Source organism: Lissotriton helveticus, chromosome 12, assembly GCF_964261635.1.
Source record: "Lissotriton helveticus chromosome 12, aLisHel1.1, whole genome shotgun sequence".
In the NCBI taxonomy this organism is placed as follows: Eukaryota; Metazoa; Chordata; class Amphibia; order Caudata; family Salamandridae; genus Lissotriton; species Lissotriton helveticus.
This window is the reverse complement of record NC_136073.1, coordinates 99,796,148-99,819,775: the sequence shown is the minus strand read 5'-3', so window position 1 is coordinate 99,819,775 and position 23,628 is coordinate 99,796,148. Positions and strand designations below refer to the sequence as shown.

General features: G+C 43.5%; 1 protein-coding gene across 1 annotated transcript in view; it reads right to left on the bottom strand.

Moving 5' to 3' along the window:
• LOC144797943 (extracellular calcium-sensing receptor-like) overlaps positions 1-23,628 on the bottom strand; it is an 89,709-nt gene that overhangs the window by 53,341 nt on the left and 12,740 nt on the right. Inside the window, exons 2-3 of the mRNA XM_078668747.1 lie at positions 3,798-4,089; positions 1,632-1,739 (exon numbers count right to left, since the gene is read on the bottom strand). Coding sequence (XP_078524873.1) covers positions 1,632-1,739; positions 3,798-4,089 — 400 coding nt within the window. The remainder of the gene's footprint in view (positions 1-1,631; positions 1,740-3,797; positions 4,090-23,628) is intronic.

Sequence of the window (23,628 nt, the reverse complement as noted above, 5' to 3'; positions counted from 1 at the left end):
TTTAGGGTTTGCCTGACACTTACCCTGCTTGGTGTTGTGGTTGCTGTTTGACTAAGGTTCACTCCCCTGTCAACCAACAACCCAATTTCTAATAATACATTATTACTCCATTATTCTGAATTAAGGAGAACACAATGGAGTATAAATTATTATTGAATATTTGACACTTGAATGCCCCGTGGTTTGCCTCTCTTAGACATCCTTTCACAACACAACTTACACAGAGGATGCAAATGGTGAAATGTGTCTGGTGAAAATAACTCAGGCTTGCATTAATTTCATCACACTTTCTATCCCGATCAAGGTGCAAATGCAAATTTTTGCATGAACTGGGATCACCACACGACTAGTAACGACATTGAGTTGGGCTGCCCCAAAAGATATTATTCAGCTGCTCTGGTTGGAGGACGTTTCTGACAGCTCATTGGAGTATTATGCTGTGCTATGTTAAGTAAAATGCTTCAAAATGTATGCCATCTGGGGGATAACCTTGATATTTCAGACACAGCATGGCTCTGCTACAGACCTCTACTCAAAAAGAGACAACTAATATCGGTGAAACAGCAACTAATCCTACTGTTAAGTTTGTAGTGAACCCAACATTAATGGCATAAGTTAAGCTGTAGCAATTATCAAATAGCACACGTTTTTGTCTCTGGTAAAGCCTGGGGATTGATGGCTTGTAGCTAATGACAGTATAGATTTGAAAACAATTTTGCTAGTGAGATAACAGTCCATCCTGCTACTTCAAGATAATTATAGCAAATACTGTGCTGCTGCTACCTATGTGCTGCAATCCATTTTCCTGACTGCAATTGGTAGGAGTGGGACCAACTCTAGCCTTCGTCATCAGTGTATCACCGGTTATGGCATAAGGCCACTAGTCATTCATTGGGTCTCCTCACCTCCCAAGGTCTAAGATTCCTGATGTCAGTGCAGGTGTCATTGATGAAAGGGCCATGCCAGGGTGCACATGACTGCATGGCTTTCAGGGCATGTGCTACTGCATAAACTGCATTATAGACAGCATAGCTGATTCGAAGGTCAAGTATGTGAAAATAGGGGTCACTGGATACCTTCAAGTCCTCATGACCAGTGCACAAGCTTTGAGGGTCCTGGTCTTGGCTTGTGCTATTGATTTCATGACTGGGCCACTGGCATTGAAAGGTGTACTCCCAAAATCGTTTAAGAAATGGATCATTTGGAAAGACAGAAGGTTGAAGTCTGAGAATGAACGCTCTGAATCCTTGCATTTCACCATTTTGGATGGCAAACCCAACAGTACCTCTCAAGATTGTTGAAATGTCTACAGAGGAAACAATGGAAGCAGTTGACCAACCCTCTGAGGCCACCCACACTTTCCTGCTTGCATTCAGTGTGTATAACTTCTCAATCACTGGCCATAAATATGGATCAGAGGAAAATACCAGGATGACTTTTGCAGTAGACTTCATGACTTTGTCAACAATATGACCTATTTTGGTGTCCTGCGCAATGAGAGGGATGGTTTCATGGAATGCAATGCAGATCGCAGACTTGGATAGTTCCTCTTTCAAAACCTGAGCACCCAGCTGGCCATAGTCATTCTCAGTAGACAGGAGGCCCACCCAAGTCCACCCAAAATGAACCACTAGCCTTGCAAGTCCTCGAGCCTGGAAATCATCACTAGGAACTGTTCTGAAGAAGGAGGGGAACTGGAGCCTGTCACTGAGGAGGGTGCTGGATGCAAAGTAACTGATCTGTAAGTAAGAAAACATATTGTAATGATTCTATATGAGGTGCAGTAAGCAGAGTGATGTTTTGTAACAGACAATTGTAGCGCAAGGAGATGGCAGGTGAGTTGGGTGCAAAAAAGGTCTATCTTTACTGCACGTTCAAATTCTATACTAAAGCTGAATCTACTTATATTAATGCATTTATAGGAACATGTTGGACTGTCTGACATCACCAATAAGAATAAATAACTACGTCATCACTTTTCATTGATCAGTTAATCAAAGAAAATAACTAGATTAGAAATAATCTTTAAGGGTGAAAAGGACAATGACAAATCTAACTCTTGTTCAAATTATTTTAACTATTCTTACATATTCTTAGAAATTTAGGATGCCTTAGTAGATATCATAGAATAATTTATAAAGTTCATCTAGAATAGCCTTTCATCAGGATAGCAATTCTTTTTTGACTAATGGTTTATGTACAGGCTGATGTTCCCTGGTTGTAATATTACACTTGAGGCTCCTTTTATGTGGATAACCTCTAAGAAGTGGGCCCCTGAAGACGAATGATATGCGGGTTAGACAGGGGAGAACAACCAAAATAGTACAAAAGAGATCTACCTGCCAATATATCGAATAAACTGTGCCCACTAGGGTCACTAGAAAATCAACAACACTGGGCTAACATATACATATTTCCCAAGATAGGAATCCAAAGAATACATTTTTCAAAATGTTTACATTTTTTTTTTCATTATTGGCATTCGTATAATTGATTAGAATTAACAAAACAAGGATAACAACATATATATATAATACATATCAGACACATAAATATAGATATGGTCCCGCATTCATGACCAACACTCATTCAAAAATTCATGCACTCTCAAGCATAACTACCAATCAGAAACATTATAACAACAAACAGATCCATAAAATTACCGGACAATGGGGAATCCTATACAGCCAATTGATGTTAACATGAGAGCCTCTCGTGCATTCTCTTGGTTGAAGGTTGTAGCTAGATCCGGATGCACAAGGTTATTCAGTGCCAACACGTGTTTCGGTGTCTGGCCCAATGCGGGTCACACCTTTATCAGGGCAACACAGATACATATGTGGGACACAAGAGAAGAGACCTTGGTGTGGGTTGTCCAAACAGATAAGCTGAAAAGGCCAAAACATTTTGAGACCAACTCAACAAAGGATATCAATAGATAACACAGAATATGTGCATAAACTGGCTCCTTAGGCTTCAATATGTATAGGAAAGCAGTAAGAATAAGCGGGCATTAGTGTCCAGGTTTAGTCAGATAAGTCCATTGCAATCATGGTATCCTGGAGCCGTTTGCCCCGCCCGCCGTTTGGAGGACCTTTGCCACTGCCCCGTCCGTCTCTATAACTGATTGAAATAGATTTATCTGACTAAGCGCTGATGAGCACCTTGGCCCATGAATGCCAATAATGAAAATACAAATTTTGAAATTTTGTATAATTTATTCTTTGGATTCTTATCTTGGGAACTTTGTATATGTTAGAAAGGTGTTGTTAATTATCTAGTGACCCTAGTGGGCACAGTTTATCCTATATATATGCAGGTTGATCTCTTAAGTATTATTTTGGTTCCTTTTATGTTGATATCCGTCCCTTGTGTTGGGATTGCAATTACCTAGGAAAATCTTCATGTATGTTTACAGATGTGGGACTTTTGCATATTCATTCAAAAGTAATATCTCAAGTGGGCTTTCAAATCTAGTACATGATGAACCAACATGATATTTCAGCTCCACCTTCCCACAGAACAGGCTAACTGCAAATTGTTAGATTTCCTCTGGAAACTTTTCTTCACATTAGATGGGGAAAGGGTGCAAAAAAACTAATTTTTGCAGTCAAGAGATTTTCCTTTCCATCATTGAATCCTGAAAGTAGAGGTCTCTTGCTTCAACTTTGCGGTCTTTTAAACGTTTGACTAACATGACAAAGGCAAATGTGCACAAATATGCTAGTCATTAATTTGTATTAAGCATAGAAAAGAAAGCAATCCTTCAATGGTCTAATCATTCAATTAATACATACCTGGGGATACCTGTAAAGTCCAAGCCACCTAGCAATAGCTATGGACTCTGTTGAGCCTGAATCTGCAATGACAGCTGCGAGCGGGGACTTGTTCTCACAGCCATAATTTGGGAATCCGGCACTTTCTCCTGCCAAAAGCCACATGATTGCCTTAAGGGACCGTGCCATAGACAGGCATGAGTCGAAGATCCGGAAACCCAAGGTGATGTTTGGAAGGAAACCATGGTCTTGATTAATTTCAGCCACTGCAAAATATATACTTCGGGCCCAATGGTAAGACAGTAAGTTAAAGCTGCAAGTAAAGGCCACATGTTAGCAAGTCTAGATCTAGCAGTGAGGTTAAGCATTAAACAAACTGTTACTTTCTTGTCCATGAGAATATGTTAGTATGCAGTTGATGATAGTCTGAACCAATATTAACTACTTCAATTTGCATGTCTTATCCTGCTAGATGTGGCTCCACGGGTCTACACCAGTGTTGGCCTACAAATAAGTGCCATAGACACTGTGACTAGTCCCCAGACGTTTTACCATGTGGGTTATCAAATTAGGCTTTCTTTCCATGAAGATAGACTTAGGTGTCATGTTTTGCCTATATAGTAGCCTTAAGTGGAAGAAAAGCCCTGTCCCAGGGCACCAAAGTTGGGTCCCAATTACTAGTGACCGGGATGGGAAGAAGCATTGACCGTACACAGTGAATACCAATACCATTGGATAAGGTGTATACAGGATGTGGTAAACACCTTATATTCCCCAGGAACATGTAAAACTGCTTGCGAAGTCTAGAGATCTCCACCCCAAATTCCTCCTGTCCCAGTATTTACCAACCATTTCCCAAGCAGCGGCTGCTGCAGGTAAGAGTGGCGGTCGGCGGTGGGTCCGGGTAGGGAGGGATTTCGAGAGACGACCATGAGGGTAAAATAATTATTTATTTAATTTTCCCTCGTGTTCATCTCTCAAATCCCCCCAACCGTCCCCGATGCCCCACCGTTCTTATCTGCAGCGGCCGCAGCTGCATCCGAGCCCCCCTCGGTAAATTCACTGAAGTTTAGATGGAAGAAATTTGGAGGTGCATTGACAGGAGTTATGTCACATATCAGAATTTAATGGCCCACATATAATCACACATTTATTGTTTTCAAGAGCATAAAACGTCAATATCACTGACTCTCTTCCTTCTTCAAATCAATGCAATCAATGTTTGACAGATGCTAGCTTTATTTCAATGTACCTGGCATTTGGAAATACAATGAACAGCCCAAACCACTCACTCCTGTCAATTGATAAAGTTCAGGCTAATGAGCAGGAAATTAAAAACAAATAATTCTCTAAATCATCAGATCCAAGCGTGTTTATTATGTCTCACTCTTTACAGTGTATGGAACTGAACAACACATTATTGAAAGTGGAAAACAGAAAAAAGTGAGTGTCATTTAAATGCTATAAATAATTCTCAGACATTACAATATAGTATTTACACCATATTGTATTTGAGACAACCAAGAGATCACAGACTTTATTCTGTACACTGTGCAATGCATAATTAAGATTATAAAGTGCATAAATACCATCAACCCTTAAGGGATAGAGACCTTAAATGCTGCATTGGTTGTGTAATCATTCCATGGGATGAAGCAACCGATGGCACACTGAGCAATAAGTGACCACACAGCATAAAAAATTATTAAATAAATTACGAAAAAGCTTTAATTTTCCACACAGAATGAATCAGTTCAAATTTTGTGGTAAAGAATAAAGTACAAAATTCCTGCATTTCACATTCCACGTGGGAATATCACCAAACCTCTAGGACGGTGGTAAACCCCACAGTCCCACAACACTAAAGCCATTGGCTCAACATAAACACAAGCTGTTGGTGTGTGTTTCGTAGGCGGTTCACTTGGAACATTGATCAACAACAGTCAAGGCGGTAAGGTATAAGTGCTTATAATCAGTCCATTCACTATAGGTCTGTTTGGCATGGCACATAAACTGACCTGTGCAGTAGCAGAAGGGCTTCCATTTTGATTGCTAAAACTGCACCATTTTACTGCATGTGCTTCAGTGTAGCAGTACTTTTTCTGCCAGCTCCTGACACATTGTTCTTAGTGGTGCTTATCAAACACTCTGGGGTTATTCACAAAAGCCAGTCGCAAATCGCAATCCAACAAGATGTATCCTTTCATATGTGTCAATGTACAGATTCGGAAAATCACAGCATTTCGGAAAGACACCATCCTTACTCCTGGGGAACATTAATGAATTGCTATATGTCATTAGGCAGAGGTATTTCCACATGTGCGTTTGAATGAAATGTACAACTGTGTGCCCCCAACAGTTTTGGGAGTAATCTATTCCTCTTCCCACTTTAAACTAGGATTTAGGCTGGTATGACTGAAATTGCCCACTAGATGAAGACCAACTGTCTGAAACTGAACACCAAAATTGTGATCCTCAGGAGAAGCACATCACTGTGGGACTACAACTGGTGGCCACCAGAGCTAGGACTGACACTCACCCCCATGCACCCCCACCACCCATGTCAAGAACCTCAGGATGATCAGTGACAGCAAACTCGAAATTAACGCTCTAGTCAATGCTGTCACTGCTTCATGCTGTCATACCCTGAAGATACTGAAGAAGCTTTTCAAAGGGCTCCTAACCAATACCTGGAAAACCATCATGCGTTCATAGGTCACAAGCAAGCTGGACAACAGGAGCACCTTCTATGCCGGAGTAAACAACAAACTCACCAGAAGGCTGCAAACCATTCTGAACTTGGCAACCAGAATCACTCTCATCTTCCCACCAGGCACTCACATCACACCACACAATAAGGATCTCCACTGACTCCCCATTCAGAAACAAGCACAATTCAAACTCCTCACCCACACTTTGAAGGCACTACACAACACTGGCCAAGCATACCTCAACAATCGCATCTGCTTTCACAAACCTTCCAGACACCTTCAATTGTCAGTACTCCTACTTGCATAAATCCCACCCATATGGAAAAACAGATCTGACAGTCGAGCCTTTGCCTGCATCACTCCTGCCGCTACACATGAGAGCACCCTCTTAGCTTCTTCATTTATGCAAAAAGCTGAAGACCCTGCTGTCCGAGTCGTCCCGCCACGCCCTAAATGTGCACAGACTCACGCCTGCTTAGCGCCAGGATCCCCTCCCTGTTGATAGTGCACTCTACAAATCTGCATACCATTCTGCTTGTTCTGATTAATTCTTCTATCCTCTTCATGGGGGGGATAGGTGGAAGATATTTGTTAGCACACGGGATCTCCCAAGTATGTGGATGTTACCAAACCTACAAGGAAATCACTGTCCTGCGACGAGTTTTGCACTACTGGATTTACTGATGTCTAATAGTAGTAGGCCCAGGCAAAATGAAAATGATGTCAGTGTATGTCGCTTAATATCGGGCGTTTTGCGATATACTTGTGGTATGAAAATTCACATAAATACACCACATTGTGTAATTAAGCTGCAGTCCTAGCAAAATTATCGTGCTGATACAACGAGAATGACCAGAACTCGAGAGGCTGTTGCTTGAGGCACTTGTGACTTTGATTCCTTTTTTTAAAGTGGGAAATGTGCGCTTGCGTCGTTTTGCTGTAAAATACATAAATGCCTGATTTGCATTTTGCATAACTATGTGCAATTTTGCGTAACTTTCTAGATTATATTCTACTACATTGGAGAATATTTGGTTGATGTTATCTTGAACAGAAAATCACGCAAAGCTGGCTCGATAAAAAGGCCATCCGAATTAGGATTACCACATCTGTTGTGGGTAGAGAGGGCTATCATCTCATTCAGAGCTGCCGGCACATCTGCGCAGAGTAGATCAATGGGAAACAGCCTATACAACAAGGTTTTACCAAGTGGTTCTTTTACCATGCATTTTTTACCCCATATTTGCCTTTACAGCGTATGCATTTACCACGCATTTAAGGTAAATTGGAGGGTTGTGGGGACCTCGCCCCATGAATAATTTTTGAAAAATATATATAGAATTATATACAAACAATGTGTGGTAATTTCAAGCGTTATAAAAGTATTTGCATTCTAAAAAATGCTGGGTAAAAATGTGTTTTAAAGGTATGCAAAGTATTTTCCTGCGTTTTTGAGTCATAAAACCTCATTCAGAACTGCTAGCACATATGTACAAGATAGATAAAGCGACCTCATTCAGAACTGCTGGCAAATCTGTACAAGGTAGGAAAGGAGACCTCATTCAGAACTGATTGCACATCTGTACAAGGTAGGAAAGGAGACCTCATTCAGAACTGCTGGCACATCTGTACAGAGTAGATAAGGAGAGCTCCTTCAGAACTGACGGCACATCTGTACAAGATAGATATGGAGACCTCTTTCAGAAATGCTGGCACATGTCTACAAGTTAGATAAGGATACCTCATTCATAACTGCTGCCACATCTGCACAAGGTAGATAAGGAGACCTCATTCAAAGAACTTCTAGCACATCTGTACAAGGTATATAGGAAGACCTCGTTCACATAACTACTAGCACATCTGTACAAAGTTGATAAGGAGACCTCCTTCAGAACTGCTGGCACATCTGTAAGACCTCATTCACTGAACTTCTAGCACATCTGTACAAGGTAGGTATGGAGACCTCATTCAGAACTGCTAGCACATCTGTACAAGGTACATAAGGAGACCTCATTCAGAACTACTAGCACATCTGTACAAGGTAGATAAGGAGACCTCATTCAGAACTGCTGGCACATGTCTACAAGTTAGCTAAGGAAACCTCAATCAGAACTGCTGGCACATCTGTTCAAGGGAGATAAGGAGACCTCATTCAGAACTGCTGGCACATCTGTACAAGGTAGGAAAGGAGACCTCATTCAGAACTGCTGGCACAAGTCTACAAGTTAGATAAGGAGACCTTCTTCTGAACTGATGGCACATCTGTAGAAAGTAGATAAGGAGACCTCATTTAGAACTGCTGGCACATCTGTACAAGGTAGATAAGGGGACATCATTCAGAACTGCAAGCACATCTGTACAAGGTAGATAAGGAGACCTCATTCAGAACTGCTGGTACATCTGTAGAAGGTAGATAAGGAGACCTCATTCACAGTACTGCTAGCACATCTGTACAAGGTAGATAAGGAGACCTCATTCACAGAACTGCTAGCACATCTGTACAAGGTAGGTAAGGAGACCTCATTCAGAACTGCTGGCACATCTGTACAAGGTAGATAAGGAGACCTCATTCAGAACTGCTGGCACATGTCTACAAGCTAGATAAGAAGAACTCATTCACTAACTGCTGGCACATCTGTACAAGGTAGATAAGGAGACCTTATTCAGAACTGCTAGCGCATTTGAGATAAGGAGACCTCATTCAGAACTGCTGGCACATCTGTACAAGGTAGATAAGGAGAACTCATTCAGAACTGATAGCACATCTGTACAAAGTAGATACGGAGACCTCAGTCAAACCTGCTTGCGCATCTGTACAAGGTAGATAAGGAGACGTCATTCAGAACTGATGGCCCATCTGTACAAGGTAGATAAGGAGACCTCATTCAGAACTGCTAGCACATCTGTACAAGGTAGATAAGGAGACCTCATTCAGAACTACTGGCACATCTGTACAAAGTAGATAAGGAGACTTCATTCAGAACTGATGATCCATCTGTGCAAGGTAGATAAGGAGACCTCATTCAGAACTGCTAGCACATCTATACAATTAGAATGCCTACCTTAAAGAGGCTCCAGACAACAGATAAAGGCTACCACTATGGTGGCTGCTTGCTAGTGCAATGCCAGAGACAATGACAATAATAAAGCGAGACATGCTCTTACTCTTGGCAGAGGAGGGGTTCTGGGGAGTCAGTGAAGGGGGTGTCAGGACCCTTCCAGTTCCAGTGCACTGGGACAATCCCCCCAATGAGGATGTCTCCATCCAGCTGGTGGCCAGTCTCCACCTGGCCCTGCAATCTACATCCGGTGCTCCTGGCCCAGCAGCAACGAAAGGACAGGACCAGCAGCACCAGCAGCATCAGCCCACAGCAGCTCACTCCCATCACAGAGCACAATCACAGCTGGCCGGCAGCCTTAGCTTTCAGCAGAGAGACCCAGCATGTCCTGAATGGTCAAAATTCACCAGCAAGGAGGTAGAGCGAAGGTCCCATAAGCCAACTACAGACACAGAAAAACTCAATTTAAACAAGGTGAGACACCTTAATGGAGGTGTTGGAATCTGTCTCACTTCCAGGCTGTTCGCTGCCTACATATACTCTCTGAATTCATTCAGTGTGCCCCTGGTGATGCTAATTATTTCCCAGCAGTAACCACCCAAGTGCTAAAGTGAAATGTTTTCCTCTGGGGCTTTCCAGAGCTGTCGCTTTGTTGTTTTGTGTCTATGATTACTATGTGCAGGCCATGTGACACTGGGCTGTAGTGCCACGGTCTCTCTAGATATTAAAGTTAATGTAGTTTCATTTGCCTGCTTTAAGTGTGCTTGAAATTATACTTTTGTGGCAGTAAAGTGTGGCTCTGAATTAACAGAGGTTGAAAAAATAACTCTAACAAAACACAAACAAGCTGAGCGTTTTAGTTACTGGTTGTGGGCTGTTGTGTTATGCTATTAAGTGTTATATAGTGAAGTTATATTTTTAATGATCCTTTGGTGCTATTTAAGTGCTGGTTCCACCCATGTAGGCAATGGCACCTGTGGGGGTTTCATTCTAAGGACCCTCAGTGTCAACGTATTTGTGTGCACTGAGGAAAATCGAATTTTGCCTTGTCATGTGTGCCTACGTGTTCCCCATCCTATGTAATATGTGCATGACTAATATGCATATATCCCCCTATGACCGAATAAAGACGCCATTATAGTTGTGTCCAACGTTAGTATGTCAGTTATCCAGTCCCCGTGAAAGCAACGTGAATTAGGCTTCTAGGCCTATGTTGCCAACGTTTTACATTATGCACGTTAATTCATCGAATTGTCCCCGTTTCTTGGCCTCAAAGGGCCTGAACACCAGATTCAAGCTCCAGTCTCGTGAAACCACTCCGAGGAGCGATGCAGCCCCCACCTGCATCCCTGACCCTTCGCTTACTTCCTGCCGCGCAGCGCGGTGCCCGGCCTGGCTCTGTCTGCCCGCCTGCCAAGAATATGTTATGCATACAGTTATCAGTTCAGCTCTCCGTCTTCACATTCCTAAGCTAACGAACTGCATAAACATCTTCAGCTATAGTCTAGTCTTTCTGTCTCCATGCAAGTGAATTACTGTATTAATATCCATAGAAGATTCATAGCACACGCAATACATGAAGAATATATGCATACACCAGCCTTAGTGTCAAGTAGCCTTTGCTCTGATGACTTTTAGATTCTATCAACATGTACTCCAAACACAAGATACCAGATATGCTATAGGCATATGTCGTCCTGACATCCCAGACTTTAGTCTCCTCTTCTAGTGCTAGAAGTCAGAGCCCCCAGCTCTCCCCAGTTACACGTCATGGTCCGTTTGCGTGCACCACTAGGTTAAAGGTTCCAGCTGCCCAGGTAGCCCCCTCCATGTATCCACCCATTTGTGACACTTCTGTGACGTTTTTCATCACATGTCTTCGTGCACGCCCTGTGCACGCCTTCTTTTTACGCCCATGTGTTCTTATCTTACGTTTGTCACTTGTTACGCCTACTGTATTCAATGTAATTGTAATGTTTTCCTATATATACTATGTACTGTTGATGAGACGTTGCAGCTGCCATTCCATGCCATTCTATTACAGGCTGTTCCGATCCTGTCCCTTCCCTTGTGCCTGATTAAAGCCTGTTCAACTCAGATACCCCGGATCCTGCCTCTTATTTATTGAGCTATCTGTTTTAGTTAATGTATAGAAAAATAGTACCGGTAATTAATTATTTATTTACCACATAATGGCGCCCAAACAGGGAATAGCCCCTTCCCCACGCGCCGGAGATGTAACGCAGGCCCCCTGACCCTTCTACAGCCGTGACGGAACTCTACCGTGCACGTGCAGATATTTCTGCTTCATCAAGTCTCCCTCAGGCCCACGGAGGAGACGGAGACTGCGGTCCGGCATCCAGACGAGGCAGTGAGGAATGCGGTTCGTCCCGACCAGAGCCCAAGCCGAGAGAGCAAAGTCCGAGGTATCCGGAGGCCCACCTGTTTCCGAAGCCCGAAGTTCGAAGCGCATGCGTAGTAACCAGACGTCGTAGCAGTCCAGTCCAGTCCGAGGCCTTCAGTTCTGCTTCCCGGTGAGTACCGTTGCTGGGGGAGTATCTAGACGGGGTCATTAGTTTGTCTCCGGTCCGATGGGTTTGGGTACGCAGATCCAGTCCGACGTGTCCATCTAGGTGGATACGGTATGACGTGTCTCTTTATGAGACCGGTATGTTCTGTACTGTTTTAGCAGTGCATCCAGTAATTCTAGTAAGTCCGTTCTCGAGAAATTCAAGTGTTATGTTTTCAGTGTATCAGGTAGTATTCTGTTCGAACTGTTATTAATGTATTCTTATGTCATGGTATGAGTGATTTGTTTGCCATTTCATTACTGTGATTATTGTGTATTGTGTTTAAGTTCTAGTAGGACTCAAATATGCCTCTGTTTTCGAAGTTACGTCAGATAAAAACCAGAAAAGGGTTACTCGAAGAAGCAGTTCCTGTCCCTCCTAGGGACAGTCCTGGACACTTTATGTATCACAAGCATGGCTTAGATGCCATATTATATCTAGACTTATGGGTGGATTATACAAAGAATCTTGAAGAGAAATATAGATGGCCAGTATCAGGTACATGGGATGCCAAGTGCATCATGCGAGTAGAAGAAGCATTATGGAAAAAGAAAGCCAGACAATCCCAGAAAGATGCCATAGAATTATGGCGTAAAGAATCCCATAAAAGATCCGAAAAAGATTTCAGAAAAGCAGAATTAAGTAGGGAATCCTCAGAAAAAGCCCAAGAAAGGGAACTTCTAGAAGAAGGTGAACGAGTTAGAGCAGAACAGTCAGACAGACAGAGAAATGCCCTTATTAAAGGTATGTATCCTCTTCTTGCCGAGGGCTTGCCGAAGGCAACCCCGGAAGTACCCTGTAATTTACCGCCACCATTGGTCCCGACTAAGCTACGTCATAAACCGACTGCAGCTGAAATTTTTCTTTCGTCCTATTTGGACGATACAGTCCCAGAATATGCAAATCCTATTCCGCCTGCTCAACCTCAGCACCCTGTTAATAATGTAATTCCTGTTCCTCCAGCCACTGGTCCCGGGAACCCCGTTAATGTGCCAGTACCCCCGGACCAGCCCACATTACATGTGCCCGTTTTGCCAGTCACTTTACCAGCACATTCAGTATTAACTGACGATTCTAGTTCAGGAGGAGCGGGGGGAGGTGCTCCTACCACCCCGCCTCAAGTAAAACGACTGACGCTGAGAGACGCAGCGTTACAGCGCACGCCAAAGGTGTCTACACACGCAGCCCTCAAGCAATACCTTATAGACTGCATATATGATTCAGTACCAGGCGAAGATCACATGATATTATATTCCGTACGTTTAAGACGAGTTGCCAACTTTTTGGCCACCCTGCCCGAGATGAAGGAAAATCTAGACAGAATATATCATTTTATCCGAACAGGGGAGAATCCAGAGAGTATTCACGAAGCTATGACACACAGAAAGGTCGAGATTCAAAGTATGATTCTACAGTTCTTGATTAACTGTTTAATAAGAGAGCAGGATTATCCTGATAAAGACAAAGACGAGATGAAAGCCCTGACAAGGTGGAGTGACAATATAGCCGAGGGAAAACATAAGACACAGAATAGTATAGAAAGTATGTACAGGAAAATTCGTAAAGAAATTCTAAGTATACACGAGAAGGAGAAAGCAATAAGAGCAACCGAGAAAGAGAATGACTCTTCAAGTGAAGACATAGACAGCGAGAATCCCAGCAGAATAGCGTATGTAGGTAGAACTAGATTTTCCGACCGACATTCACGCCTAGATTACAAGAAAGTTTTTCCTCCTCCCGTACCAGAACAGTGTTCTCTTGAACAAGTATTCCAGGCCACCGATAAAATTCTGAAACTACGAATAGGTTATAGTGAGCTTAGTACCATGCATGAACAAGAACTAGTCCGATCAGCAGTCCGATGGACTAGTGATTCTACCACGTTTTCAGATGAAATAGTGGCCCAAACATTTCTGAAGCTGCCCCCAGCCGAGCAGCGTCTGGTGGGTATGTATATGATCCAGCACCTCATTACACTGTATGAGGATCAGCAGTCTGATCCAGGTCCTTTATATGATGTACTGAACGAGTTACTCCTAAACAGATGGAAAGGTCTAGGTACCGATTTAATTAGTGTCATTTTAGAACAGCGCCACAAATACAGAACGTTCCTGAATCCACATTTTGTTCCTGTTCCACCCCCAGTAAGAAAATAATTCTACATATACAGGCAGAATCCATTGCGAGAAGTAAATCCAGTTAAGGGAGAGGGGGGTGAGCTCGAACGAGTATTTGTTTACACCCCTATCACGAAAATAGAACTTCTAGAAATGAAAAAGTTAATACCCTGTCACGATAAAGATCCAGCAGGGTTCCACCGTGAATTAAAAGACATGCTCCGTATGGGAGAATACACGTATCCTGATATCATGAAAATGTTAAAGGTCCTGTTGCCTGCGGGCATATATGAAAAACTCAAAGAAAAAGAATGGGAGGTGGGAGAGAAAAAGATTGACTGGACCGCATTAGAGACTGAAGATAACACACGAGTTCCAGGTACCGGTCTTGGGGAAAAAGTTAAAGCATTGCCCGAGTTGTTAATACAAGTCTTGCCAAGATTACTAGCCACGAAAAAGGAAGACTGGGATGCCATCTCAGCCTGTAAACAGAAACAAGACGAAGACACTAGTGATTTTTATTCTAGATTTGAGAAATGTTTCATTATTAATAGCGGCCTGAAAACAAGTAGTGAGTCGTATCCACATCTTTTTGTTACCAAACTAGTTGAGAATTCTTTACCGCAAGTTAAAAATCGAGTACTGAAAGTCGAAAGTACCTGGCAAGCTAATACTCCGTCACAAATGCTCCAGATGCTACAGTATCACCAGAACAGAATCAGGGAGGAGCAGGAACATGAAAGGAGACGTATAAAAGACACGAAAATGAAAGTACTGGTTGCACAGTCTGTTCCACAAGACAGTCAGAAGAGGGGTCCGAATCAGACTAGTCATTCTACAGCTCCCGTTAAAGGGACCTGCAATTACTGTAAACAGCCAGGTCATTATATAAATGAATGTGCAGTTCTGAAACACAACATAGCTACAGGTAAGACGAAAGGGAGACCACGTCCGCCTAGACCAGAACATGTCCCGCAGAATACGCAACCACCGCAGAATGCACAACAGACAGTTACAGTACCGCAGCCTATAGCTGCCACACAACACGTTACACAACAGATGTACCAGTACGCACAGTCAGATTATCCAGAATATCAGCAGTATTCATGAAACAGCCTAGAGAGGGAGGTTGGCTTGCCTCTCATCGAGATTCCTGTAGATCAAGAGGGTCCCTATGTACACAGTCAAGTATTAGGGAAAGACAGAAAGTTTCTGATTGATACAGGGGCAAGTAGGACTACCATCAGTCATGACGAGGTTCCAGGGGCTCCGCTCTCAGGCTCTAGAAATGTTTCCCTTGGATTTTCAGGAAAGCCTATTGTTAATGAAATATCGAAACCAGTTTCCCTAGAAGTTGGTCCATTGTCCCGAACTACTGACTTGTTACTTACGAAATCATGTCCAGAAAACTTACTAGGTATCAAAACACTGAAAGAATTAGGAGCAGTCATATGTTGCTCCCCAGAAGGAGTGAGATTGTTTTTACGTGATTTTAAAGGTCATTATGTATTACGTGATTTTGATCCAAGATTATTGAATGTACCACAGCATTTATGGGCGCAAGGTCCAACTGATGTAGGTTGTATGCACATTACACCATATCGTGTCACTCTGAAGCAAGGTGTTGTATTACCACGAATCCGACAGTACAAATTGCCACCTGAGGCTGTAGCAGCCTTATCAAAAATTATTGACGAGCTCTTTGCTCAAGGAGTAGTTGTAGAAACTGACTCCAATGTATGTAATTCTCCTATCATTCCGATTCTTAAACGTACTGATCCAAATGCACCTCCAGTCTATCGATTAGTGATTGACCTTCGAGAACTTAATAAATGTATCATACCCCAGTACCCAGTGGTTCCAGATATCTCTTCCCTATTGACTGCCATTGATTCCGAAGCTACGTTCTTTACTGTTATTGATCTCAAGAACGCATTCTTTAGTGTCCCCATTCATCCAGACAGCCAATTCCTTTTCGGATTCTGTTTAAATGGAAGAAGCTATAAATTCACACGAGCTCCTCAAGGCTTCACAGAAAGTCCTAGCATATACAGTCAAGCACTTAAAAGACAACTAGACAATATTCATATGCCAACTGACACTGCCCTGCTCCAGTATGTCGATGATCTATTTATCACAGCCCGTTCTGAACGTGACTGCGAACGTGCGTCACTTACAGTCTTGTATTTCCTGGCCGAGATGGGGCACAAGGTGTCCCCTTCGAAACTGCAATTTTGTGTCCAGCAAGTGGTGTACCTTGGACACTTACTGTCCAAGAGGGGTAGGCAGTTGACACCAGACCGTATCCAGTTAATAGCACATCTTCCACAGCCCAAGACTCAGAAAGAGGTACGAGCTTTTATCGGCCTCACTTCTTACTGCAGACAATGGATCCCTCAGTACGCATATCTAGCCAAGCCACTGATACAGTTAACGACACAGGAGGCAGCCGCATCGACTGTCCTCCCTTGGACCCAAGAACATACACTTGTTTTCAATGAGTTAAAGAAAGCTTTATGCCAAGCACCTGTTCTAGCGACACCAAACTACAGTAAGCCTTTTACACTTTTTGTCACTGAATGTGATGGTACTGCATTATCTGTTCTCACACAAGATCAAGCGGGACAATACAAGCCCTGTGCTTATTTCTCTAGCACATTAGATCCGGTGGCCCAGGCTTTGCCTGCGTGCCTCAAGTCAGTTGCAGCCACAGCACTAGCTATCAGACAGAGTGATTCCATAGTGTTAGGACACTCCCTGACAGTACAAGTTCCACACTCCGTGGAAGTTCTTTTAAACCGAACACAGACTCAGCACTTGACAATTGCACGTTTAACAGGATATGAACTGACATTGTTTCAGCCACACATAGAAATCAGACGCTGCAACATTTTAAATCCCGCTACACTGTTACCCTCAGTTACTTTAAATCCTGCCACACATGACTGTGTGGAAGTTGTTAACACCATGACAAAGCCAAGACAAGACTTGACAGACATTGCATTGCCTGATCCCGACCTGACGCTTTATGTGGATGGTTCATGTATGAGGACAAGTAAAGGGGGGTTAGTAGCCGCGTATGCAGTGACTACTGAAACTGAAGTTATAGAAACACATCGTATTGACACCCTGTCTGCTCAAGCAGCAGAGCTCGTCGCTCTGACCCAAGCCTGCATGCGAGCCAAGAACCTGAAAGTAAACATATACACAGATTCACGTTATGCATTCGGAGTCGTACACGACTTTGGAGTGCTCTGGCAAGAGAGAGGTTTCATGACTTCTCATGGAACCAAGATTCAGCATGGCCCCCTCATTCAAGCTCTGTTAGATGCAATACATTTACCGACAGCTATCGCTATCATGAAGTGCAAAGCACATACGAGAGTCACTGACATCATTTCCCAAGGTAACGACCTGGCAGATCGAACAGCCAAGCTTACAGCTCAGACTCCAGACATTCCAGTTAACACGACACAGACAGACGTCCCAGTTCAGACGACTTGTATGACAGTTAAGGACCCTACACAAGACGTACTAGATATACAGTCACATGCTACCCCAGATGAAATTAGGAAATGGTCTGAACAAGGAGGGGTCCAGACAGATCAGGGATGGTTGACGAAGGGAAAAGCCACATGGTTTCTCCCCGACTCTATGGTTCAAGTCATTATTAACACCGCACATAGTCCAGCACATCTAGGAGAGAAAGCCATGTTAGACAGCATCCAGAACCTCTGGTTTAACAAACATTTACGAGCAGCAGCCAAGCAGAAAGTGCGTACCTGCATGATCTGTTGTCAGTTCAATCCAGTTAAAGGTGTCCCGGTGGAACAAGGTGGATTCCATCCTCCTGACCACCCTTTTGAAGTCCTCCAGATGGATTATATTCAGATGGATCGATGTCGAGGTTTCAAGTATGTCCTCGTAATTGTATGCGCTTTGTCCAGATGGACAGAAGCATATCCAGTCCCAGATTACACTGCCGCGACCACTGCCAGGCAGTTGGTTCGTGAGTTTTTTCCCCGCTATGGTTTGCCTAGGGTCGTGTATTCAGACAACGGCCAGCCATTCTCCTCCGAACTCATGAAACAAGTATCCCTTCTGTTAGGGTACCAGTGGAAGTTCCACTGTGTACGACATCCCGAAGCAGCTGGTCTCATCGAGAGACATAATCAGACCCTGAAAATCCGCATTGCAAAGGTATGCGCAGAGAAAGGCGTAGATTGGATGGTAGCACTGCCAGTCGCCCTTTTTTACATGAGAATGGTCGCTCACTCCCGTTCAGGTCTGTCCCCTTACGAGGTAGTTTTCGGTCGTCCCCCAAACATGTGGGGTACACCTAGGCCACGTACAATTACCGATGTTGACAGTAATATGCTGACAGATTACCTGGCTTCCTTGATGTCTGCACTACTCTCTTGTCGTTCACAGGTCGCCGCTGCTTTTCCAGACAACACTCAAGTGAAACCGCACGAGGTCATACCAGGCGACCTCGTTTTGATTAGAAATTTTGATCGTTCAAGTCCGCTGGAGCCCCGCTGGAAAGAACCAAAGCTCGTTCTGATGACAACAAGGACTGCGATTAAGGTGGAGGGCCGCAAGGGGTGGTTGCACTCCAGCCACGTTAAACGATTCCATGGACTCCGTCCAAAGACTTTTTTCAAGGACTGCCCCGTTCTCAAGGACTGCCCAGATACTGACTCTAAACTTCCCCTGTTAGAGAAAACTCCACAGCAGGAGTATAAAGAAAAATTAAGGTCTAGTAAGTCAGCCAGTTTAATTGTCAAAGTCCCTCTCGGGTGAAACGGTTAGACAGGTTCCTGACATGTATGAGATAGACCCACATAGTGAGAGAGTTAGTCGAAACTCTAAGAGAATACGATATCGGAAAAATCTTCGAAGTCGATGCATTGTTACTCTATTAATTATGTTATTTCTGAGTCTTACGATTACAGGCATAAGTTATGTTTTACATATATATTTTCCTCCTATCGTTTCACATGTACATTTTTCCTCTAATGTTACAGTAGAGCACACATTTAGTGAACTGCCTCCTCACGAGTTATCCTATCGTCTTGCCATGCGCAATAATACTTTTATCCGATTGTTACACTATTCACACCAGACCAGCAATGCCACAAATTGTTGGGTGTGTGGTCGACTCCCCCCTTTCCAGACACCGAAGGGAGTTCTGCCACTCTTTCCCTATCCGTTTTCACACAATGGTTCGTGTGGAGCATGGTCCACATTAACGTCATCCTCCAACGATATGTCCCTTCTGAATAGAACATGTTTCCCAGACAAGGAAGGTCTTTCCCATAGAACAGGGTTAGATCTAGAAAATGAAGTATATGATTTAGGTAATTATTCCTCGAATTTCATGGTTTTGAATGTTCAGTCTGAGACTACTCCAGATTTGCCTGCTATTACAGTTCTACCAGTGAAAGGCGAATTATGTGTCCGAAAGAATGGTTCAGTACATCTAGGACACAGTGATTGTACTACTGTGGTCGAGTATAGTGACAGTGGGAAATCTACTTTCAAAGCCTCATGTCATTCTTATTTTGTATGTGGTCAGACCGCATATGTACGTCTGCCCCTAGATTGGGATGGAACATGTTACATTGCCTTCCTACTGCCACCAGTTTTCCTAGCCCCATCTGATTATCACAGAAACACACATCTAGTACACGTTAGACATAGAAGGGAGATCGAGTCCCCAATTGTCGATCAGACTGAAACTGCCTTAGAACAGTATACAGACTTCAATAAAGGTTTCTTTTTCTTCATAGGTCCTGTCCAGAATAGTAAGTTAATACGTAGACTAACTAGAACCCTTGAAGCAGTAGTGAATGAGACTACTTCCGCTCTAGGTAACTTAACCGAGGAACAATCTGCTATGAGATTTGTTGTCCTTCAAAACCGCCTTGTTCTTGACGTCATACTGGCCGATAGGGGCGGAGCTTGTAGAGTCATCGGATCTAGTTGCTGCATTTTCATTCCTAATAACGCACCGTCTGTTTATTCAGCCATAACTAGACTTCATAAAATTGCCCATCAGTTACACCAGAATCCAGGCACCTGGACATGGTCCGGTTGGCTCTGGAGTATAATATCTGCCTGGGGATGGAAAGTATTGTCATTCCTGGGTATAGCAGTAATGATCATATTCAGTTGCTGTCTCTGTTTACAATGTGGCCCTGCGATTTGCGGCTTGTGCGCCACATCTTGTATTCCAAGTCCAAAGTCCCGTTCCAAGAAGATTCGAGACGAGCAAATGATGCTGTATGAAATGATAGATGGTATCATGAATATTGATGTTTCCTGATGGAAACGTAGGGCACAAGGAGGGAATGAGGAAAATCGAATTTTGCCTTGTCATGTGTGCCTACGTGTTCCCCATCCTATGTAATATGTGCATGACTAATATGCATATATCCCCCTATGACCGAATAAAGACGCCATTATAGTTGTGTCCAACGTTAGTATGTCAGTTATCCAGTCCCCGTGAAAGCAACGTGAATTAGGCTTCTAGGCCTATGTTGCCAACGTTTTACATTATGCACGTTAATTCATCGAATTGTCCCCGTTTCTAGGCCTCAAAGGGCCTGAACACCAGATTCAAGCCCCAGTCTCCTGAAACCACTCCGAGGAGCGATGCAGCCCCCACCTCCATCCCTGACCCTTCGCTTACTTCCTGCCGCGCAGCGCGGTGCCCGGCCTGGCTCTGTCTGCCCGCCTGCCAAGAATATGTTATGCATACAGTTATCAGTTCAGCTCTCCGTCTTCACATTCCTAAGCTAACGAACCGCATAAACATCTTCAGCTATAGTCTAGTCTTTCTGTCTCCATGCAAGTGAATTACTGTATTAATATCCATAGAAGATTCATAGCACACGCAATACATGAAGAATATATGCATACACCAGCCTTAGTGTCAAGTAGCCTTTGCTCTGATGACTTTTAGATTCTATCAACATGTACTCCAAACACAAGATACCAGATATGCTATAGGCACATGTCGTCCTGACATCCCAGACTTTAGTCTCCTCTTCTAGTGCTAGAAGTCAGAGCCCCCAGCTCTCCCCAGTTACACGTCATGGTCCGTTTGCGCGCACCACTAGGTTAAAGGTTCCAGCTGCCCAGGTAGCCCCCTCCATGTATCCACCCATTTGTGACACTTCTGTGACGTTTTTCATCACATGTCTTCGTGCACGCCCTGTGCACGCCTTCTTTTTACGCCCATGTGTTCTTATCTTACGTTTGTCACTTGTTACGCCTACTGTATTCAATGTAATTGTAATGTTTTCCTATATATACTATGTACTGTTGATGAGACGTTGCAGCTGCCATTCCATGCCATTCTATTACAGGCTGTTCCGATCCTGTCCCTTCCCTTGTGCCTGATTAAAGCCTGTTCAACTCAGATACCCCGGATCCTGCCTCTTATTTATTGAGCTATCTGTTTTAGTTAATGTATAGAAAAATAGTACCGGTAATTAATTATTTATTTACCACAGCACCCCTATATGGGTTGTGCTGCCTGGATTTTAAATGGTTTGTCCTTATGTTTATTGCTGCAGTTGTTTTAGAATTTTTTTGTGATTGTGCCCTTTGATCTCTTGTTCTATTTGTTCTCAGCCGCCATTATACTAATATCTGGTTGTATAAAGTTCTCTATGGAAACCTGCTCATGCAAACAATACCCGCCAGTGTGCCCTGACTGAGGCTGCTTGGTAGCCACGCGCCTTCCATTGCTCGCCCCTAAAGTTCACCGCTTTCGGGAGAGCATCTGCAGGTGGGCAAGGATGCGACAAGCCTGCCGTTCTGTGTGTCCCACTCATGGCCCTGAGCAGCAGCAAGAACGTGTATGCATTGTGACACAGGACCCACTTTACCATTTTTCAAAACTCAATTCTGCCACATTAGCAAAGTGTAGAAAACACAACAGTCGCAGGTTTCCAGGCCTAGTCATGGTAAGCTTTTTGTGAATTTAATTTCCTTGTGCGAAAATATAGACGTATATCATCATCACATGTGAAATCAGCAGCTGCTTATAAATACAGTTATTGCCTATTCATATATATTCTCAATGAGGAAATCACTTTTCCAATGGAAAAACACATTATCCTAAAGCTTCAGACACCTTAGGGGGTGTTCCCTTCACATCAGAGTAAAGAATCTAATACTCACCCTAACAAGAGAACATCTCCAAACCTTTGGGTGGTGGGAGACCTCAGAAACATCTTTTTTACCACTCACAAATGTGTACGTTTTCGGTGACCAGAAACGTCTTGGGCGCTCTCCCCCTCCATAGCACGAGATTTACTCCTACAAAGTCATCCATGGGAGTAAATCCTATGATAAATGCAAAACTAGCGTTTCTGGTTTTCAATTAGTAAAAAAATCCTTCTCCTGCGTGTAAGCCAAACGTCCACCCAAATACATTTGTGAATTAAGTCTAGAGTAAAGGATGGCTAATTTACAAACCATTATCTAGCCCCCTGGTTCGTTGAAGCAATTAAAGACTACGACCCAAAAATGCACTGATTTCTTGAATGATTGCCCGAACTAGCTACCGCTGGAGGCGGTGATTGGAGGGTGACCAGATCTGATACTGGAGGTGCCTATCAATAAGTTCTCAGTCCATTGCCTGAAGGCGGCTGACAAGGTAGCAAGTGAGTGTCCAACAGGATTGAGCGCACAGCACTCTCGGAGTTTGAGGCTAGAAAATCTGACCGAAGCCTACAATATTCGACTCTCGGTTTATCCCTGTTTAGCAAGGTGACTCCCCACTAGACAGCCTGTATATTTAAATACGGACACTAATTGTGGGACATTGACTTGGCTTGGAAGCTGCACACTGTTACACACTCCTGTTTTCAATGATGACCTGGAGGTTTGATGGTCCCCCAGATGGACAGAAATTTCCTTCTGACCTTCAGTCATGATATTCTCTTAGCTGACCATTTGAGGCAGAGCAAGACTTGGAACCATTTGGTAAACCATTTCTAATAGATCCATATGACTGAAAAGATAAAGGAGTTCTGTAGATCCTGTGTCACCTGTCAGGCCAGTGACAAGCCAGGGGGCAGGCCAAAGGCTCCCTGGATACCACTACCAGTGATTGGGACACCCTTTTAGATGGTGGGGTGGACATTGTTGGTCCTGTAGAATCACCAACTGTATCAGGGGTAAATTATACCTTGGTGGTAGTGGACGATGCCACCAAGTACTCTGAAGAAATACCCCTCAAAACAGTCACTGCTCCTTCAGTGGCTAAGGCCCTACTTGGTGTATTAAGGTAGAGTGTTCAGGTAGAGGCACACATTTTATGTCCAGCACTCTGAAGACAATGTGGTGTTACCTACAAGTTCACCACCCAATATCATCCC